The sequence below is a fragment of the Astyanax mexicanus genome, chromosome 17, assembly GCF_023375975.1.
Source record: "Astyanax mexicanus isolate ESR-SI-001 chromosome 17, AstMex3_surface, whole genome shotgun sequence".
NCBI lineage: Eukaryota > Metazoa > Chordata > Actinopteri > Characiformes > Acestrorhamphidae > Astyanax > Astyanax mexicanus.
In genome coordinates this window covers 37,146,410-37,162,796 of record NC_064424.1, presented here as the reverse complement: position 1 = coordinate 37,162,796, position 16,387 = coordinate 37,146,410, and the positions used below count along the sequence as shown (strand labels likewise).

Genomic DNA, 16,387 nt, shown 5'->3' with positions numbered 1-16,387 from the left:
TGTTTGCCGCGCTTCACTGACGTGGAACGATGCAAACGATGACGGTGAGTCCAGATTGTACAATGCACTCAGGAAAAAAAATATAAATCATCAGGAAAATACTAACGGTGGGTAACCCAGGTCCAGAATATGAAACTCCAACCCAGCGTTTTTTTATCTGCAGCAGAGCCGCCCAAAGGGTTGGTACAAAGCCCTGGTTTGCATTTTTATCTTCTGGACCTGGGTTACCCACCTTTACCTTTTCAGGAAAAATAGAAAGTTATTTGCCTAGTGATCTTTTGTGTGTCTAGTGTCTCAGTTTCATTATTGACCCAATCAAGTTGGATAGCAAACAAACTCTACAGACAGGTGATATATTTTGAATCATAAAACTTTTAATTTAATTTCTTCTCCTTCTGCAATTACCAAACACTATTCTGATTGTGTTCACATAAACATAATACCATCTCTTGCAGTGTGACAAAAAGCAAATCAATAATTTTGAGTGTATGTATGTATAAATGCTCTCAACTCACCCCCCAATTTGACATATTACAGTAACTGCTCAATCAAATGAATAGGGTAAACATAAGGTGAAGAACATTGGTATTTTAATTGTGTGAAACAGACAACAATAAGTCTTTAATTCCTGCTATTTACTTACCTTAAAGTATTTTATTTCTCAGTAGCATAGTCGCTGTGAAGTGTGTAGAATAGTTTTGTGATATATTGATTATCGCTGAATCGCAGTTTTAAGATATCACCGTTATCATGAATTTATCACAGCTGAAAAAATGGGCCTTGAAAAGTTCTTGAATTTTAGCTTGTAAAAGGTGTATGAACCCTGTATAATACAATATAGAATCAACCCTGATGATAATAATGATTATTGATCATGCTGTTTTTTCCCTCGGAATTGGCATGTTTGGTGTTTATGTTTCTGTACTGAAAGCCGAATCCACTTAAAAGAGTACTTTCACAATACCGACTGGGTTAGGCTACTCGTTAATTTGTGAGCGATTTTACATAGTACTTTATGTAAAGGGTTTGGAAAACACTCAATTAATTTATTTAATGATCAATCTAAAGTACTAACTAATTAACCTGATTATTTTTAGAATTGGATTGGTTGTTTTAGTGTGAGCAGAGCCAGTTAGGGACAAATCCATTCTTCTGATTATTTTTTGGCTCTATTTTTCAGTTGTATTTACTGTTGTTGTAAGAAGAGAGCCATTTACAGCCAAATGTCAGGATTGGATTCGCTGTTTTAGTGTGAGAAGAGTCATTTAAGGCCAAATCCACTGATCTGATTTGCTTTTCTACTCTATTTTCAGGATAGTCTTCGCTGTTTTAGTGTGAGAGTGTCCTGTAACATAGCCTCCCTGAGAGCAGCAGCATAATGCATTATGCAGCCATAGACACAAGCCTGACATCCTCTTTGACACACACACACACACAAATTCTCTCTCTTGCTGTGTCTCGCTCACTCGTCGATAGGTCAGTGACAAAAAACATATAAAAAACATATAAAAAATTCCTGACATCTCTCTGCTGTTACCATGGACAGCATGGTGAGAGTTCTCATCCGAAAACAAACGTCTGTTTTTATAAGCTGTCATAACGAGAGCGTAAAACACAGGATGCCTCTTAATAATAATGATAATGATGTGTAATTGTTTGACTTTAATGAACAGATCTGTATTGTTCAGGGCTTCAATACAAACATGGGATATTGCAGAAAAAAAGTCCCCAGAACTGAGTTGTGGAGTGGTGGAACTGTGTTCTCTGCACTGATAAATTCCTTGAAGTGCATCAAAATGTTCTCTCACCAGGAGGAGCACTACCCAAAAGAGTCTTCGTGTAGAGCAGTAAAGCAAGACCCAGTGTCTGATCAGACCATACCTGAAATCATTTGTATATCTGCCTAGAACATAAATGCAAGCAGAGTTTAGCAGCAGTGTTTTTGTCTGTGAGTGTAATAAGATTCAGATTTAGTTTATTACAATGCTTCAGGAAATATCTCACATCTCAGCTGCAAGAAGAACAGCAGGAGAATACTGAATGAGCAATATAACTTGTTAGCTATAAACACATGCTGATATTCAGTAGTAAAACTGGAGGCAAAGCGTCTCAACCTTTTTCATAAAAGGTCACAGAATTACTTAATAAATCCACAATATTCCTCTCTAATGGTGAGCTTTTAATGGAGTGCACTGGAGCAGGAGCAGTGAACTCACTGGATTTAACCGGTGATGTTTTAAATCCCCACTATATTAGCCTGTTATTTGGTTGTTTGTTATATGAACTTCAAAATTAAAGCTAATTTCATCTCATTTTATATCTTATATGGAAGGCCAACCATAATAGGGGCAAAACCCTATTACTAGTTTTGCCCCGAAGGTTATGACAAGCACATGCCCCCTCTGACACATGTGAAGTCAGACACTTTTTCAACTGCCACCAACCTATCATCACTAGGCAGCTAGTGCGCTTGGAGGAAACACCAGAACCCAAGCTCTGATACACCTGTGATGATCAACATCACACTTGGAGTGATGAGTGGAGAGAGCTCAATCTCCTACCATGAGGTCAACTGTTCTCTCTCAGACTTTGTCTGCTTAGACCACTTGAAGACCTGTGGACACCCCTTCTAATACATTCAGCATTAGGCTACTTTCATTTCCACCTATTGCTGACACAGATGTGTAAATTAACACGTACCCACAGCTTGTCAAGTCCCTTTATAGATATATAGATAGGTTCAAGTCCCTCAGTCACAGTTGTAGGAAAATATAAATGGGGGAGATTGGTTTAAAGCAGTGAGAATGGAAGAACCATGACACTGAAGGAAATTGTTTGTTGTTAAGGGCCGCCATGCTAGTGGAGAAAACGGCTGATATCTGCAAAAACATGAGCATCAAACATCTGCATTCATTAATAAAAAAAAAAACATTGTACCTCAAACAATGAGAAATCATTTTCCATCAAACACCATTATTCTGTAACATGAACATTGTTATTTGTCACCAAACACTACAGCTCTCAACCAATTACCAATCTTGTACAAAAAGACCAAACATTGTCACCATCGTTCCCTCTTTCACATCATCATTCTTCATCAAATACCATCATTCATCACTTAACACACCATCCCTTAATCAAACACCATCATTCTATATTAAACACATTAACATTCTCCAGGTTAAAATACTGTAATTATTTTTTTAAACTCCATCATTCTCCCTTACACATCATCATTCTTCATCAAACACCATCATGCATCACTTAACACACCATTACCATTCTCCAGGTAAAAATACTGTAATTCTTCATTAAACTCCATCATTCACCAACACCAAACACTATAATATTCCAACAAATATCGTCTTTCCCATGAGGTAAAGGTCACGACCCCATGTAGAATGCCATGTTGATGAAGGAAACTACTGAAATATGGATGTGTTGTATCAAGTCACATGACCAGTACAGCTCCCTAAGGGAGGAGAGACTGGAGGAGCTTCTTCATGGCCTAATGTATAAGGCGCACACACACAAGCACACACAGCTTCTGCGTTTTCAGCATTACCACATTATCCCCAGAAGACACTCACCATAGACGACTGCGTTTAATTTCCCATAATCCTGAAAGACACAGGAAGTGTCTCAGAGCAGCTGTGTTGTATTTTTTTGTTGTGGAAATACAGCACTGTGTCCACACAGTCCCTCACATCCTCCTTTGAGGAATTACACTGCAGTACTTTACTCATCTCTAAACTCTCCTGTTCCTAATAACACACTGAACACAAGTGCTCTTAATGCTGTCCTGCAGTTCACTGGATTACATTTGTTTCACCTATTGTCTGTTTTCTTTTCTCATTTACTGAATATGATCCTTCTACATCAACGTATTACTGACCTACAAACACTGTACTCCATCAAACATCTGCATTTACCATTAAAATATCAACAATATCCATAAAACAACCTCATTTTCCAACATTAAAGTGCATTCTTCAACAAACACAATACAGGGTCATTTTTACCAAACATTGTCATTGTCTATCAAGCACCCTTGTTCTACAAAAACACCACCATTGTCAAACACCATCATTCTCTAATAAACACCATCATTCCTTAATCAACACCATCATTCTGTAATAAACACCATCATTCTCTAATAAACACCATCGTTCTCTAATCAACATCATTCTCTAATAAACACCATCGTTCTCTAATCAACATCATTCTCTAATAAACACCATCATTTTCTAATAAACACCATAATTCTCTAATAAAAAACATAATTCTCTAATCAACATCATTCTCTAATAAACACCATCTTTCTCTAATAAACACCATCATTCTCTAATAAACACCATCATTCTCTAATAAAAACCATAATTCTCTAATCAACATCATTCTCTAATAAACACCATCATTCTCTAATAAACACCATCATTCTCTAATCAACATAATTCTCCAATAAACACCATCTTTCTCTAAAAAACATCATTATTCTCTAATCAACATCATTCTCTAATAAACACCATCATTCCCTAATAAACACCATCATTCTCTAATAAACACCATCATTCTCTAATAAACACCATCATTCTCTAAAAAAACATAATTCTCTAATAAACACCATCATTCCCTAATAAACACCATCATTCTCTAAAAAAACATAATTCTCTAATAAACACCATAATTCTCTAATAAACACCATCATTCCCTAATAAACACCATCATTCTCTAATGAACACCATCATTCTCTAATAAACACCATCATTCTCTAATGAACACCATCATTCTCTAATAAACACCATCGTTCCCTAATAAACACCATCATTCTCTAACAAAACATAATTCTCTAATAAACACCATCATTCTCTAATAAAAACCATAATTCTCTAATAAACACCATCATTCTCTAATAAACACCATCATTCTCTAATAAACACCATCATTCTCTAATAAAAACCATAATTCTCTAATCAACATCATTCTCTAATAAACACCATCATTCCCTAATAAACACCATCATTCTCTAAAAAAACATGATTCTCTAATAAACACCATCATTCTCTAAAAAACATAATTCTCTAATAAACACCATCATGCTCTAATAAACACCATCGTTCTCTAATCAACATCATTCTCTAATGAACACCATCTTTCTCTAAAAAACATCATTAATCAAATCAAATCAAATCAAATCAAATTTATTTGTATAGCGCTTTTTACAACAGGTGTTGGCACAAAGCAGCTTTACAGAAACATGATTACAGGACAAAGAATCAGGCAAAACATTAAACATAGAATATACAGAATACAGAACCCCCAGTGAGCGCGGAGGCAAGGAAAAACTCCCTCAGAGCTGCAGGAGGAGGAAGAAACCTTGGGAGGACCAAGACTCACATTAAAGGGGGGACCATCCTACCACTGGTCAAACAGCTTTTAAATAGAAATTTAAAAAGTCTTTTATACATCTATATAGGTTTTATGTACTCAGGAGTGTAATAGCGCCACTAATGGCTTGGATGTAATCTGTAGTGGAGAGTAAGATGGTCGATGAGCAGCTGATCTGTGGTGGTGGTGGAGAAGAGCTGACTTCAGAAACTTCCATCAGTCTGGCCGGACAGGAGACGCGAGAGCCTGAGGGTCCAACATCGGTATCGGGTCAGACGGGTGGGCAGTCAGTAACTCGGAGGAAGGCAGAGAGATGGAATTAGTTCTGACTGGATTTATGCAAAACTGAGAATATTAAAACATTATCAGAGTGTGGCAAATGACTCCGGCAGAACTGAATAAAACAGCCTAACTAAAGGCAGAGAGCCAGAAGGTAACATAGACATGGAGGCACCCTGAAACACCAGCATCCACCCACTCCACCGTCCACAAACCTGAGTGACCGTGTGCAGTGGGAGAACAACAGCACCAGCATCTCAGTTTACCACAATTTCCTCTGTCCATGAACCCCTGAATCTGCAGCCTTATCTAAAGGGAAAAACATTAATTACCAAAAGCTAAACTAAACAAGTAAGTTTTCAGTCTAGACTTAAAGATTGAGACTGTGTCTGAGTCCCGAACATATTCGGGGAGATTATTCCAGAGTTGAGGCGCTTTATAAGAGAAAGCTCTTCCTCCTGCAGAGCTCCTCTGAATTTTAGGCACTACTAATAAACCAGCACCCTGAGATCTGAGTAATCGCGGTGGTTCATAACAGGAGATGAGGTCTTGTAAATACTCAGGAGCGAGTCCGTGTAGGGCTTTATACGTTAACAGGAGAATTTTATAGTCTATGCGGAATTTGACTGGAAGCCAGTGCAGTGCTGATAGTACTGGACTAATATGGTCAAATTTTCTAGTTTTAGTAAGGACCCTGGCTGCAGCATTTTGAACTAGCTGAAGTTTATTTAAGTTACTGCCGGAACATCCAGACAGTAGCGCATTACAATAATCTAGCCTTGAGGTAATAAAGGCATGTACTAATTTTTCTGCGTCATGCAGTGATAGGGCATTTCTTAGCTTGGCGATGTTACGTAGGTGTAGAAAAGCTGTTCTAGTAACATTAGATATGTGTTTATCGAATGCTAGATCTGAATCTATGATAACTCCAAGGTTTTTAGCTGCTGAACCAGGGGTGGCTGAGAAGTCAGCCAGATTTAGCATTAAGTCTGATAATTTATTTCTAGCAGCTTTGGGGCCTAATAGGAGAACTTCTGTTTTATCACTATTTAATAGGAGGAAGTTGTGCGACATCCATGATTTTACATCTTCTACACAATCCTCGATTTTCTTTAATCTCACTCTGTCATCAGGTTTGGCTGATATGAAGAGCTGCGTGTCATCCGCATAACAATGAAAATTCACATTGTGTTTTCTAATAACTTTGCCCAGTGGGAGCATATATAATGTAAATAATAACGGTCCTAATATAGAGCCTTGTGGAATTCCATATCTTACCTTGGTATAACTGGAAGACATATCATTTATCCTCACAAACTGATAGCGATCGGTTAAGTACGATTTAAACCATGCTAAGGCAGTTCCGGTTACACCGACCATGTTCTCTAGTCTTTCTAAAAGGATAGTATGATCTATTGTATCAAAGGCTGCGCTCAGATCGAGAAGTACGAGTAAGGAAACACAGCCTTGGTCGGCGGCTATAAGTAGATCGTTTGTTATTCTAACTAAAGCTGTCTCAGTGCTATGATAAGGCCTAAATCCAGATTGAAATTTTTCATAGATCTGGTTTCTTTGCAGGTAAGAGCAAAGTTGTTGGTCTACAGCTTTTTCTAAAATCTTAGAAATAAACGGTAAGTTTGAAATAGGTCTATAGTTAGACAGTACACTAGGATCAAGATTTGGTTTCTTGATCAGAGGTTTAATTACAGCTGTTTTAAAGGCTTTGGGTACATGGCCCAGGGCGAGCGATGAGTTTACTATCATTAACAGAGGTTTAATTATATCTGGCAGTACCTGTTTTAATAATTTTGTGGGAACAGCATCAAGTGTGCAGGTTGTGCTGTTTGAAGAGGAGATAATTTTCTCTAGTTCTAGCTGTGGAAGTGGGTTAAAGACTTCCAACCTAACTTCAGTAACAGAGTTTTGTTCTAGATCAGCCAGACCAGATGACAGAGAGGATGTAATATTTATCTGTTTAATTTTATCCCGAATGTTTTCAATTTTACTATTGAAGAAGTCCATAAAATCGTTGCTGGTGTAAATGGCTGGAATCTGAGGTTCAGTACCTGCCTGGTTTTTAGTTAATTTGGAAATAACACTAAAGAGAACTCTAGGATTATTTTTATTTATCTCGATCTGTGAGGCCAGATATGCTGAGCGGGCTTTATTAAGTTCTTTTCTATATTTAACAAGACTGTCTTTCCACGCAGAGTGAAACACTTCCAGTTTAGTTGATCGATATTTACGCTCTAAATTTCGTACTAACTGCTTTAAGGTACGAGTTTGATCATTGTACCACGGTATGAAAATGCATTCTTTTTTGTAACTGGATTAATTATACTGGTGTAAAGAAGCTCAAAAGAAGTAAAATTTTCATAGTGTTTCTGATTGCTAACTAAGGTACTTTGGAAAAGTATGCAGACCCCACCTCCTCTACCGGACAATCTCGGATTGTGTATATAATTATAGCCTGCAGGGGTGGCTTCATTTAATGCTACATATTCATTTGGCCTAATCCAGGTTTCTGTCAGACACAGAACATCGAATTTCTGATCAGTTATCATTTCATTCACCAGAACTGCTTTTGAATTTAGAGATCTAATATTAAGTAAACCAATCATTAGGTTTGAAGTGTTAGTACTACAGTCTGGATATGATTGTTTAATATAAGTTAAGTTATTTAGATTGACTGTTTTAGTTTTTTGATGTTTTTGTTTGACTCGGGGGACAGACACAGTCTGAATACATTGGTATCTAGGTAACGTCTCTTTGCAGCTCGCAGACGGTCGGTTAAGCCTCTCTGTCTGCGGCCTGGTCCCGGCTCTGGATTGTCAGCAGCTTCTAATACTACTCTGCCGACTAACTAAAAGACTATGAGCTATGCTGCATGAAAGTAAGGCAGCACCCTCCCGCGTGGGGTGGACACCATCCCTACCTAAAAGACCAGGCTTGCCCTCAAAGTGTAGCCAGTTATCTATAAAGCCCACATGATTTTCTGCACACCACTTGGACATCCAGCGGTTCAGCGAAGAAAGCCTGCTGTAAGCTTCATCACCACGCCTCATTGGGATGGGGCCAGAGCAGATTACCTCCTCGGACAGCGTCTGGGCCTGTTTAATCACCTCATTATTCTCTAATCAACATCATTCTCTAATAAACACCATCTTTCTTTAAAAAACATCATTATTCTCTAATAAACACCATCATTCTCTAATCAACATCATTCTCTAATAAACACCATCATTCTCTAATAAAAACCATAATTCTCTAATCAACATCATTCTCTAATAAACACCATCATTCTCTAATAAACACCATCGTTCTCTAATCAACATCATTCTCTAATAAACACCATCATTCTCCAAAAAACATAATTATTCTCTAATCAATATCGTTCTCTAATAAACACCAACATTCTCTAAAAAACACCATCATTCTCTAATCAACATCATTCTCTAATAAACACCATCATTCTCTAAAAAAAACATAATTCTCTAATAAACACCATCGTTCTCTAATCAACATCATTCTCTAATAAACACCATCATTCTCTAAAAAACATAATTATTCTCTAATCAACATCATTCTCTTATAAACACCATCATTCTCTAATAAACACCATCATTCTCTAAAAAAACATCATTCTCTAATAAACACCATCATTCTCTAAAAAAACAGAATTCTCTAATAAACACCATCATTCTCTAATAAACACCATCATTCTCTAAAAAAACAGAATTCTCTAATAAACACCATCATTCTCTAATAAACACCATCATTCTCTAAAAAAATTCTCTAATAAACACCATCATTCTCTAATAAACACCATCATTCTCTAAAAAACAGAATTCTCTAATAAACACCATCATTCTCTAATAAACACCATCATTCTCTAAAAAAACATAATTCTCTAATAAACACCATCTTTCTCTAAAAAAACATAATTCTCTAATAAACACCATCATTCTCTAAAAACATCATTATTCTCTAATCAACATCATTCTCTAATAAACACCATCATTCCCTAATAAACACCATCATTCTGTAAAAAAACAATTCTCTAATAAACACCACCATTCCCTAATAAACACCATCATTCTCTTAAAAAACATAATTCTCTAATAAACACCATAATTCTCTAATAAACACCATCATTCCCTAATAAACACCATCATTCTCTAATAAACACCATCATTCCCTAGTAAACACCATCATTCTCTAAAAAACATAATTCTCTAATAAACACCATCATTCCCTAATAAACACCATCATTCTCTAAAAAAACATAATTCTCTAATAAACACCATCATTCTCTAAAAAACATAATTCTCTAATAAACACCATCATTCCTTAATCATCACCATCATTCCTTAATCAACACCATCATTCTCTAATAAACACCATAATTCTCTAAAAAAACATAATTCTCTCATAAACACCATCATTCCCTAATAAACACCATCGTTCTCTAATCAACATCATTCTCTAATAAACACCATCATTCTCCAAAAAACATAATTATTCTCTAATCAATATCATTCTCTAATAAACACCATCATTCTCTAATAAACACCATCATTCTCTAATCAACATCATTCTCTAATAAACACCATCATTCTCTAAAAAACAACATTCTCTAATAAACACCATCATTCTCTAATAAACACCATCATTCTCTAAAAAAAAACATAATTCTCTAATAAACACCATCATTCTCTAATCAACATCATTCTCTAATAAACACCATCATTCTCCAAAAAACATAATTATTCTCTAATCAATATCGTTCTCTAATAAACACCAACATTCTCTAAAAAACACCATCATTCTCTAATCAACATCATTCTCTAATAAACACCATCATTCTCTAAAAAAACAGAATTCTCTAATAAACACCATCATTCTCTAATAAACACCATCATTCTCTAAAAAACATAATTCTCTAATAAACACCATCGTTCTCTAATCAACATCATTCTCTAATAAACACCATCATTCTCTAAAAAACATAATTATTCTCTAATCAACATCATTCTCTTATAAACACCATCATTCTCTAATAAACACCATCATTCTCTAAAAAAACATCATTCTCTAATAAACACCATCATTCTCTAAAAAAACAGAATTCTCTAATAAACACCATCATTCTCTAATAATAACCATCATTCTCTAAAAAAAACAGAATTCTCTAATAAACACCATCATTCTCTAATAAACACCATCATTCTCTAAAAAAAATCCTCTAATAAACACCATCATTCTCTAATAAACACCATCATTCTCTAAAAAAACATAATTCTCTAATAAACACCATCTTTCTCTAAAAAAACATAATTCTCTAATAAACACCATCATTCTCTAAAAACATCATTATTCTCTAATCAACATCATTCTCTAATAAACACCATCATTCCCTAATAAACACCATCATTCTGTAAAAAACATAATTCTCTAATAAACACCATCATTCCCTAATAAACACCATCATTCTCTAATAAAAAACATAATTCTCTAATCAACATCATTCTCTAATAAACACCATCTTTCTCTAATAAACACCATCATTCTCTAATAAACACCATCATTCTCTAATAAACACCATCATTCTCTAATCAACATAATTCTCCAATAAACACCATCTTTCTCTAAAAAACATCATTATTCTCTAATAAACACCATCATTCTCTAAAAAAACATAATTCTCTAATAAACACCATCATTCCCTAATAAACACCATCATTCTCTAAAAAAACATAATTCTCTAATAAACACCATAATTCTCTAATAAACACCATCATTCCCTAATAAACACCATCATTCTCTAATGAACACCATCATTCTCTAATAAACACCATCATTCTCTAATGAACACCATCATTCTCTAATAAACACCATCGTTCCCTAATAAACACCATCATTCTCTAACAAAACATAATTCTCTAATAAACACCATCATTCTCTAATAAAAACCATAATTCTCTAATAAACACCATCATTCTCTAATAAACACCATCATTCTCTAATAAACACCATCATTCTCTAATAAAAACCATAATTCTCTAATCAACATCATTCTCTAATAAACACCATCATTCCCTAATAAACACCATCATTCTCTAAAAAAACATGATTCTCTAATAAACACCATCATTCTCTAAAAAACATAATTCTCTAATAAACACCATCATGCTCTAATAAACACCATCGTTCTCTAATCAACATCATTCTCAAATGAACACCATCTTTCTCTAAAAAACATCATTATTCTCTAATCAACATCATTCTCTAATAAACACCATCTTTCTTTAAAAAACATCATTATTCTCTAATAAACACCATCATTCTCTAATCAACATCATTCTCTAATAAACACCATCATTCTCTAATAAAAACCATAATTCTCTAATCAACATCATTCTCTAATCAACATAATTCTCTAATAAACACCATCGTTCTCTAATCAACATAATTCTCCAATAAACACCATCATTCTCTAATAAACAACATAATTCTCTAATAAACACCATCATTCTCTAATAAACACCATCATTCCCTAATAAACACCATCATTCTCTAATAAACACCATCATTCCCTAATAAACACCATCATTCTCTAAAAAACATAGTTCTCTAATAAACACCATCATTCTCTAAAAAAACATAATTCTCTAATAAACACCATCATTCCCTAATAAACACCATCATTCTCTAATAAACACCATCATTCCCTAACAAACACCATCATTCTCTAAAAAAACATAATTCTATAATAAACACCATCATTCCCTAATAAACACCATCATTCTTTAATAAACATCATCATTCTCTAATAAACACCATCATTCTCTAAAAAAACATAATTCTCTAATAAACACCATCATTCTCTAATAAAAACATAATTCTCTAATAAACACCATCATTCTCTAATAAACACCATCATTCTCTAAAAAAACATAATTCTCTAATCAACATCATTCTCTAATAAACACCATCATTCCCTAATAAACACCATCATTCTCTAATAAACACCATCATTCTCTAAAAAAAATCCTCTAATAAACACCATCATTCTCTAATAAACACCATCATTCTCTAAAAAAACATAATTCTCTAATAAACACCATCTTTCTCTAAAAAAACATAATTCTCTAATAAACACCATCATTCTCTAAAAACATCATTATTCTCTAATCAACATCATTCTCTAATAAACACCATCATTCCCTAATAAACACCATCATTCTGTAAAAAAACATAATTCTCTAATAAACACCATCATTCCCTAATAAACACCATCATTCTCTAAAAAAACATAATTCTCTAATAAACACCATAATTCTCTAATAAACACCATCATTCCCTAATAAACACCATCATTCTCTAATAAACACCATCATTCCCTAGTAAACACCATCATTCTCTAAAAAACATAATTCTCTAATAAACACCATCATTCCCTAATAAACACCGTCATTCTCTAAAAAAACATAATTCTCTAATAAACACCATCATTCTCTAAAAAACATAATTCTCTAATAAACACCACCATTCCTTAATCATCACCATCATTCCTTAATCAACACCATCATTCTCTAATAAACACCATAATTCTCTAAAAAAACATAATTCTCTCATAAACACCATCATTCCCTAATAAACACCATCGCTCTCTAATCAACATCATTCTCTAATAAACACCATCATTCTCCAAAAAACATAATTATTCTCTAATCAATATCATTCTCTAATAAACACCATCATTCTCTAATAAACACCATCATTCTCTAATCAACATCATTCTCTAATAAACACCATCATTCTCTAAAAAACATAATTCTCTAATAAACACCATCATTCTCTAATAAACACCATCATTCTCTAAAAAAAACATAATTCTCTAATAAACACCATCATTCTCTAATCAACATCATTCTCTAATAAACACCATCATTCTCCAGAAAACATAATTATTCTCTAATCAATATCGTTCTCTAATAAACACCATCATTCTCTAAAAAACACCATCATTCTCTAATCAACATCATTCTCTAATAAACACCATCATTCTCTAAAAAAACAGAATTCTCTAATAAACACCATCATTCTCTAATAAACACCATCATTCTCTAAAAAAAAACATAATTCTCTAATAAACACCATCGTTCTCTAATCAACGTCATTCTCTAATAAACACCATCATTCTCTAAAAAACATAATTATTCTCTAATCAACATCATTCTCTTATAAACACCATCATTCTCTAATAAACACCATCATTCTCTAAAAAAACATCATTCTCTAATAAACACCATCATTCTCTAAAAAAACAGAATTCTCTAATAAACACCATCATTCTCTAATAAACACCATCATTCTCTAAAAAAAACATAATTCTCTAATAAACACCATCATTCTCTAATAAACACCATCATTCTCTAAAAAAATAATTCTCTAATAAACACCATCATTCTCTAATAAACACCATCATTCTCTAAAAAAACATAATTCTCTAATAAACACCATCTTTCTCTAAAAAAACATAATTCTCTAATAAACACCATCTTTCTCTAAAAACATCATTATTCTCTAATCAACATCATTCTCTAATAAACACCATCATTCCCTAATAAACACCATCATTCTGTAAAAAAAATAATTCTCTAATAAACACCATAATTCTCTAATAAACACCATCATTCCCTAGTAAACACCATCATTCTCTAAAAAAACATAATTCTCTAATAAACACCATCATTTCCTAATAAACACCATCATTCTCTAAAAAAACATAATTCTCTAATAAACACCATAATTCTCTAATAAACACCATCATTCCCTAGTAAACACCATCATTCTCTAAAAAACATAATTCTCTAATAAACACCATCATTTCCTAATAAACACCATCATTCCCTAATAAACACCATCATTCTCTAAAAAAACATAATTCTCTAATAAACACCATCATTCTCTAAAAAAACATAATTCTCTAATAAACACCATCATTCTCTAATAAAAACATAATTCTCTAATAAACACCATCATTGCTTAATCATCACCATCATTCCTTAATCAACACCATCATTCTCTAATAAACACCATAATTCTCTAAAAAAACATAATTCTCTCATAAACACCATCATTCCCTAATAAACACCATCGTTCTCTAATCAACATCATTCTCTAATAAACACCATCATTCTCCAAAAAACATAATTATTCTCTAATCAATATCATTCTCTAATAAACACCATCATTCTCTAATAAACACCATCATTCTCTAATCAACATCATTCTCTAATAAACACCATCATTCTCTAAAAAACATAATTCTCTAATAAACACCATCATTCTCTAATAAACACCATCATTCTCTAAAAAAACATAATTCTCTAATAAACACCATCATTCTCTAATCAACATCATTCTCTAATAAACACCATCATTCTCTAAAAAACATAATTATTCTCTAATCAACATCATTCTCTTATAAACACATCATTCTCTAATAAACACCATCATTCTCTAATCAACATCATTCTCTAATAAACACCATCATTCTCTAAAAAACATAATTATTCTCTAATCAACATCATTCTCTTATAAACACATCATTCTCTAATAAACACCATCATTCTCTAAAAACATCATTCTCTAATAAACACCATCATTCTCTAAAAAAACTGAATTCTCTAATAAACACCATCATTCTCTAAAAAACATAATTCTCTAATAAACACCATCATTCCCTAATAAACACCATCATTCTCTAAAAAAACATAATTCTCTAATAAACACCATCATTCTGTAAAAAAACATAATTCTCTAATAAACACCATCATTCTCTAATAAACACCATCATTCCCTAATAAACACCATCATTCTCTAAAAAAACATAATTCTCTAATAAACACCATCATTTCCTAATAAACACCATAATTCTCTAATAAACACCCTCATTCTCTAATAAAAAAACATAATTCTCTAATCAACATCATTCTCTAATAAACACCATCATTCTCTAATAAACACCATCATTCCCTAATAAACATCATCATTCTCTAAAAAAACATAATTCTCTAATAAACACCATCATTTCCTAATAAACACCATCATTCTCTAAAAAAACATAATTCTCTAATAAACACCATCATTCTCTAAACAAACATAATTCTCTAATAAACACCATCATTCCCTAATAAACACCATCATTCTCTAAAAAAACATAATTCTCTAATAAACACCATCATTCTCTAAACAAACATAATTCTCTAATAAACACCATCATTCTCTAACGATCCCGCTTGGATTAATCAGTGAGTTGTAATTTTATTGACATTTTTTATTAATGTGTGTGTGTTTGTGTGTTTCTCTCTGCAGTGCGGGATATGATGCCGTCCTGGACAGAAATGTGGCGATCAAGAAGCTCAGCAGACCCTTCCAGAACCAGACCCACGCCAAGCGAGCTTACAGAGAGCTGGTGCTAATGAAGTGTGTCAATCACAAAAACGTGAGTAGATGGCATAATAGTGCTTATCCCCTGTTCCACCACACTTGTTTCCAATTCTCTTTGCTATCATCATCAAACACCTTGATTATCCACTGAACACCATTGTTTTCAATATGATAATATCATATCCACTACAACAATTTTCAAACACCATCATTCTCTACCAAACACCATAATTCTTCAATAAAACCACTGTATTGTCAATTA

At 33.4% G+C, this 16,387-nt stretch overlaps 2 protein-coding genes across 8 annotated transcripts in view; one reads left to right on the top strand and one right to left on the bottom strand.

Moving 5' to 3' along the window:
• The window catches only part of LOC125782358 (cyclic nucleotide-gated cation channel beta-1-like), a 141,632-nt gene that overhangs the window by 44,725 nt on the left and 80,520 nt on the right, over positions 1–16,387 (bottom strand). The gene's annotated exons all lie outside the window — the stretch shown is intronic.
• The window catches only part of mapk10 (mitogen-activated protein kinase 10), a 186,094-nt gene that overhangs the window by 94,771 nt on the left and 74,936 nt on the right, over positions 1–16,387 (top strand). For all 7 annotated transcript variants that reach the window (XM_049466100.1, XM_049466095.1, XM_049466094.1 and 4 more), the window contains exon 4: positions 16,051–16,180. In XM_049466100.1, the coding sequence (XP_049322057.1) occupies positions 16,051–16,180 (130 nt within the window). The remainder of the gene's footprint in view (positions 1–16,050; positions 16,181–16,387) is intronic.